We start from the raw sequence: 6,830 nt of genomic DNA on the forward strand, positions 1-6,830 counted from the left end.
GTGGGAGCGTCCCCCGCGCCGCCGGACTCTCCGCACAACCGCTGGTCCCTCCTCACCTCCCCATCCCTGTCCACCGTGATAGAGCCCCCGGCTTCGCAGAGCCCGGGGGTTTCTCCGGTTTCTCGCTTCGTTTCTCCCCTCCGCCCACGGGGCACGGCCAGCTCGGGCAGAGAGGTTTTCGGTACCAGCTGCGATCAGTGCCGAGCTGAGAGCACCGAGCCAGGTCCGTTGCGCTGCTCCAGCCCGGATTCACAGCAGACTCGTTGGCACTTAAGGAGCCTCATGCCCGCACCCAGGCTGCTCCGGCTGACACCCCTCCAGACACCAGCCCACAGAGCTGCGTGGTCACCGGCGTGTCACCCCAGGGAGGGGCAGCAGCTCCTGCTAGCCAGGCCATTTCAGCTTCTTTACCAAACTGGTGCTGAGCCTGGTTTACCCCAACAGGTCCCCTTTGGGATCCCACTGCATTTACAGAGCCCAGTTAGGACCCTGCTTGGAGTAGAAAAAAAAATTTTAGAAACAGGAGGAAGTTGTGCCTAAACCTAAAGGTGACAGTCAATATTTATTGAGATCCTTTTCTTTATGACTCCCTTTAGAGCAATCTAGATGTTTTCGATTGCACTGGAAATAAATTAATCTTTACTCAGAAGTTTATTTAAGAGAGACTCAATTCAGTCTCCAGTTCCCTCAGTCTCCAGTTCCCTCGTTCCAGATCAGCAGATGGCCCCAAGCCAGAGGAACAGACCATGCTTCCAAGAGCCATCTGCACCCGTCCGATTGCTGTTTGACTGCCTGGGCCTGACATTACTAATTATATCTGCCCATTATTTCCTCTGACTGCAGAGATGGTTCTGCTGGGTCAGACAATTGGACTAAGAAACAACAGCCAGAAAAAATTTAAAAAACCAGTAGGGATGATGGGGTTCATGCTTGCCTGAGGCCAAAAAGCCCAACCCAGCCCAGACCATCCTGCAGCCAGACCATGGCCTCATGCACTGGAAGACAATCAACAGCACCAAAAGAAATGATATCACGAGCCCTGGTGTCTGGATCAGAAAATTAACAACTGGTTCAACATAGTGCACACATCCCACAGCAGGCAGGCCCAAGAAGAAGAGAGCAGCAAACCTCAGGGGGTTTGCCAGGGCAACTCCTAAACACACCAATAACTTGTCAAAGTCCCCAAACTCCCATGGATGTCAGCACAATCCTTTCCGTGGATACCCCAGTGCTGTCAAGGCCCCTTGAGGATGGAGACTTCATGGCACCATCCTGAGTGCATGCTCAGCCTTCTCCTTCCCCAGAGTTGGGGCACTGCCTGACCTGAGCTGCCTGCTGGGCCACGGAGACCCAGATCTGCTGCAGGGACTGCACGGCTCTGCCCTGGGCACCCAAACTGGCCAGGTACGCAGACAAACCTCTCTTGGAAGGTGGGAATGAAGAGGAGAGTAAGCCCCCCACAGCCCACTGAGTCTGAGGCTCCAGGTGTGCTTATCCCTGGATGGGAACTTCTGGCAGGTCCCTGCTGCAGGTGAAGCTCTGGGGCTTGGAGAGCATTCTCTGACTTTTTAGCTCCAGCAACACTTGCTAACTATCCTGAATCATAAAGGAGAGCAGGGAGGGGCTGCTGCTGACTGGGAAGAGCCTCACAGAGCCAAGTGGTCTATTCCCTGTGCAGACACTAGTGTTGCACCAGAGACACACTTGGCCCTGCAGGTTTAACCACATTCAGGAGGAAGACAATTTTCCTGTCTATCAGTATATCTCCAAATGTAATGCAGTCTAATGAGACAACACAGATTGCTGGTAAAACACGGCACCAGCACACCCTGGCCCTGCTCCAAGGGCTTTATCCCACTTTATGATGCTGGAGGACGTAACCCATCGCAGATAAGTGATATCAGCAGCTTTATCAGAGCCCAGTACCTGCATCCCCTCATGCACCAAGGAATGCATTTCCCCACCATCCAGAGCAAACCACTTGGTCTGCCAGCCTCCCCCAGACCCAGCAGTGATTTCTGGCAGCCAGTGAGCAGTTTATAGCCCCAAGCAAGTGCTGACCAGCTGAAATCAATGCAGAGCAATGAAATCAGAGGAAATGACCTGTAAACAGCAGGAGTGATTCCAAATGAACCTGCAATTTAGATCCATTGTTTGGTCTGTTTGCTGGTAGACTGAATATGTGGTAGCTTAATTACTTGTGTATTTGCCTTGAGAAGGACAGCTCTAACAGTGGAAGATTTAAATCCAGCTCAGGAGTTTCTGCTTCACTGTCCTCCTGCTTTTCTCTGCTGCCCAACCCCATTAACTGCTGTAGTATCTCCCTGGATTGACTGTACAACACATTTGGGGGAAACTGGAGCCTTGCTGGAGTCATTCCTTCCCCGTGAGCTAGGAAGGAATCAGAATTTCATCCTCTGAATCCACTGAGTACAGATTCTTAATTTCTTTGCATTGAATAACCCCTGCCTTAGGCCCTTCTGGCTCAGTCCAGCCTCAGGCAGAGCCCAGAGTAAATCCTCCACCACCACAAAGTCGGCAAGTATTTTTTACCACTTTTACTGCCTTTGCTAAACTGGGAGATCTGGGAATGATCAGGACTTATCTTGGTTATCTGAGATGGCAGCGGAAAGGAGAGATCAGACAGTGCCTGCTCAATCAGCCAGCACTAAAGGAGCTACGTTATTTACTCAGCCTTATCTCCTAAGGACAATTTCACCAAACTTGCTAAATCTGCCCAGGAAGAACAGACTGAAAGGGCTCGATTGTTTTTCAAAGGCCCTAGATTAAATAACAGAATTGGGGATTGGAAATATCATTGAAGTCCAGAGCAGACAGGACTCTGGAAAGGCTCAGCTGTGGTGGTGGGTAATACAGTGAGATGAGAACTGGGGAAGATCTGTTCTTTATGGGCCTTGAACCAAGGAAATGCATGCACCGATTGACTCAATTACTGCCTGTCTCAGGAAGGCTTTCAGGCTGTTTCTTAGGATCAACACCAGAGAGTAAACCCAGATTCATAATCTTGCAGAACCAGAGCAAAAGCAGTGTCTGATGGTGTCGTGCAGTGTCCTGTCGCTGCTGGGCAGGGACTGGGAGCGCTGCCCAGGGGCAGGCAGGGGGCAGGGGCTGCAGGGGCGCAGGTGTCAGCTCGTCTCAGCTCATTCCCTGTGCCGTGCCCACATCACATCACGATGGCGCTGCCGGGGCTCTGACACACTTTGCTCGCTGATGTGGCCACCGAGCCACCATTCCTGAGAACCGTTCCAGCAACGCTTCTTCTCTCACAGAGCAGCTTTGCCTTGCACTTCCCGGGCCTCTTTCTGCCAAAAGAGAGAGGTCTTGGCTTGCAGGACCCTGCCACAGCCCCTCAGAGATGCTGGTGCAGAGCAGAGCACCTTCCCCTGCCCTGTGCAGGGGGCTGTGTTTATCCATCCCCCCCGGGCTTCTGGAGCACCCCAGCACCCGTGCCCTGGCTGGAGGTGTCGGGAAGCTCTCAGCAGGGCTCTCTCCACTTTAGACAGAGTGATTCCTCATCACACTCTCTTGCACTGGTTTGTGCCTGAATTGCTCTACTCCCTTTCTGGTTTGCCTTTCCAACTGACGCTCACTTTAATTGGGATAAACATCGCAACTCCTCCCACGACAGGCTTCTGTGTCAGCACTCTGGGGTTCCTCTTTCCTGCCTGCTCTCATCTTGACCTTCCCCTCCAGGAGGATGTTCACACGCTGCTGTTGTTTTGGGGCTGAGGCGCTGAGCTGGAGCCATCCCCTTTGCAAACCCCTCATTGACAGCCCCTGGTCAGTGTCCCAGTCAGCCAGGGCCCCTTCACACAGCAGGTGGGAGGAGAAATATCAGAGTAAAACCCCACGTGGGAGTCACAGTGCTGATGTTGGGTGACTGCAAATCACTGCTGTATCCTCAGGGGCTGCAAGGAGATGTACCTTCGGTCACACAGAGTCAGGAGCTCTCTGGGGTGTAACATGGTTCTGGGGACTGCCATGATGGGGAGGAAGTGGCCTCAGTCTGTGCTGGGAGTCCCAGCCCCTGCACTGGACTGGGCAGCTGCTCATCCTGCCCGGGAACCAAACCTGGGAAATAGGCAAATGACACCCCACATCTGATGGTTATGTGATGGTGATGTGATAGTAATGACACAGCATGGATTTGGCCTGAAAAATTCCCCAGCAACTCGACCAAAGTGGCTCTTTGAAGATGTCCTTCTGTCTGCTTTCGGGTAGCTGAGCTGCCCTCGAAATCCTCATGCAGCAAATACCTTTGTAGGCACCTTCCCTGTGCACGTTCCATCCAGAGCCTCTACCTCCAAGCCACTTCTCCCAATCGTCCCCTCACTCCAAGGGAAGGGTGGGAAGGATGCACTGTGATTTTCCAGCCAGTGGCAGGGATGCATCCCCGAGGAAGATGAGGTGACTGGAGTGGGAAGCTTCTCAGCACAAAGCAGATTTGCCATCTCCAGCCACTTTTTGAATTTAGATCTTGCTGTTACTTGCAGCAATTTGGCTCACACCGGTCAGCTGGGAAGGAAGGGGTTACTTGGTGACCCTAAGGAAAACCCAGAGCTTCCTCTTGCCATGGCAAGGCACCTCTGAGAGGGAAGGAGATTCTGGAGGTTTGTGCTTTCTGCTCTTTCCAAGGGGCATATTGGAAGAAAGCCATTGACAAGGCAGCTGCCAGGGAAGCGGCTTTGCTTTGTGTATTTGTGTTTCTGAAACTTTTAGTGGAAGCATTTAATTCTGGGGAAAACCAGCATTGTCACTCAATCTTTGCTTTGTGTGTTTGTGTTTCTGAAACTTTTAGTGGAAGCATTTTAATTCTGGGGAAAACCAGCATTGTCACTCAAAACCCCACAGCTGTGCCAGAAAAGGTGGTTTGGGGAGGAAATAAGACACTTCTTGAGAAAACAGACAAAAGCAGCCCAGCTGAAGCTGGCAGCCCACTCGGGAGCCAGGGAGCAGCAGTGCAGGGGAGTGGGATGGCTGTCCATCTTCCCAGTCCATCAGAACTGGGAGAGCATCCTGGCACCCCAACCAGTCCATCCCCAGGGGCTGACCTGCACTCACTCCACCCCAGTCCCTGCATCCCTGCTCTGGCCTGGCCCCTCTCAAAACTTCCCAAAATCCTGTGGCCTCTGTCTTTGCTCCCTGCTGGGATGGGGATCACAGTGGAGGAACCTGCTGTGTTTTGGTGTTTTCCTGGGAACGCAGTGACTATTTTGGAGAAAAAACAGAGTCTCTGTCATGGAACACCCCAGGGTGAGTCACGATCCCTGGGTGAAGGGAAGGAAGTGACTGTCTTAAAAAGAGGATATCTAGGGTCTCTGGGTAAGCACTGCCCAAAGTGACAGGAGAAAGCAGCTTGGAAAACTCTTTGGACGCCCATGCGCGTGTGGGCCTGGCTTCATCCTGAAGGATTCTTTGTGAAAAACCACGGGGAAAATTCCAACTTGGGAGCAAGAAGCTGGAAAATGAGGATTTTCTTGGTTTGGACCCTTTTCCTCGTGAGAGCCACAAGCACAGGTCAGGCAAATCCATCTCAGGGGTTCTGTCAGAGCTGTGGAGAGGCTGGGGCTGAGGCAGACCAGGAAGCTCACTGTGGTCATGGCAAAAGCCCAAACTTTTCCTCTGGCAGTTTCAGGGCGGGATCTCTGAGATCTGCTTGTTCCCTGCCGTGTGAACGCTGGGAATAAGGCTTTTCGCTCTCTTAATAACATACACTCGTGATGGGGGGTCTTCTATAATGACTGGGGACATCTCACCTCACCACTGCTCACCAGCATAGTGGGTGCACACGCAGAGCCTCCCTCGGGCTGTACCCCCAAGAAACCTTGTGGGGTACACAAGGGGGATCCTTCATGGTTCTCTGAGGCAATGCCAGGATGGGTTTACAGCACCTCTCTCTGTCCCCTGCAGGTGGCCAGGCAGTGACAGGCCCCAAGCAGGTGACAGTTGAGCAGGGCAGCTCACTGGCAGTGTCCTGCAGCTACAAGCCGCGCTACAAGCTCAACTCCAAGTACTGGTGCCGCAAAAACTTCCTCCGGTTCTGTTTGACCTATATCCAAACCGATGGCTCAGAGGTGACAGTGACGGGGGACAGGGTGTCCATCAGGGACAATCACACAGCACACGCATTCACGGTGACACTGAGCAGTGTCACACTGGAGGATGCAGGCCGGTACTCCTGCGGGGTGAAGAGGAAACTGGGGATCAACCGGTGGCACAGCACCAAGGTGATGGTCTCTGCAGGTAACACAGGGCTGGGAGCAAAGCTGGCTGTAAACTTCCCCCTTTTTCCTCTTCCTCCTCCCCAGTGCTCAGGGTGTTGCCTGGATAGCTCCATCTCCACCCCCTGCACCTTCATGGTTGAAGTCTCAGGGCAGAGACCCCTGGTCAGGGTGCACAATAGGGGGTGTGGGGGTCTCCAAATTGCTCTGATTCTGTTTCCTTTACAGCTGTTTCAAACACAACTGAGGACAGCAATGCGAGCCCAGTGACAACCAACCCTCTGTGGCCCAGGGACTGTGGGGAGCTTCCAGTGCTGTGAGTCAGGGCTTGGGATCTGGGCAAGCCCCCAACAGCATCCCCTGGCCAAAACATTCTTTTCCTATGCATGTATATCCCAGCGTGGAGCCCCCAAAGAGCATTCTGGGGTCAAGGCAGGCAGCTGGCAGACATACAACTGCCCCCATCCTCATTCCCCAGACCTTACTAAAGCTCTAGCATAACCACCTTTCTCCTACACAGGTCCCAGCTCAGTGTCATCCACTTGCTGCTGCTGCTCCTCAGCATCAAGGTGCCCACGGCACTGGCCG

The 6,830-nt window shown here is 53.1% G+C and overlaps 1 protein-coding gene across 1 annotated transcript in view; it reads left to right on the forward strand.

Annotated features, from left to right (window-relative positions):
* Positions 1–4,934: 4,934 nt before the first annotated feature.
* Positions 4,935–6,830, forward strand: part of LOC108448861 (CMRF35-like molecule 8) — a 4,794-nt gene continuing 2,898 nt past the window's right edge. Inside the window, exons 1-4 of the mRNA XM_017743188.1 lie at positions 4,935–5,538; positions 5,932–6,264; positions 6,471–6,558; positions 6,763–6,826. Of these exons, the coding sequence (XP_017598677.1) occupies positions 5,400–5,538; positions 5,932–6,264; positions 6,471–6,558; positions 6,763–6,826 (624 nt within the window). The 5' untranslated portion in view covers positions 4,935–5,399. The remainder of the gene's footprint in view (positions 5,539–5,931; positions 6,265–6,470; positions 6,559–6,762; positions 6,827–6,830) is intronic.

This window comes from Corvus brachyrhynchos, unplaced genomic scaffold (genome assembly GCF_000691975.1).
Source record: "Corvus brachyrhynchos isolate BGI_N302 unplaced genomic scaffold, ASM69197v1 scaffold148, whole genome shotgun sequence".
Classification (NCBI taxonomy): domain Eukaryota; kingdom Metazoa; phylum Chordata; class Aves; order Passeriformes; family Corvidae; genus Corvus; species Corvus brachyrhynchos.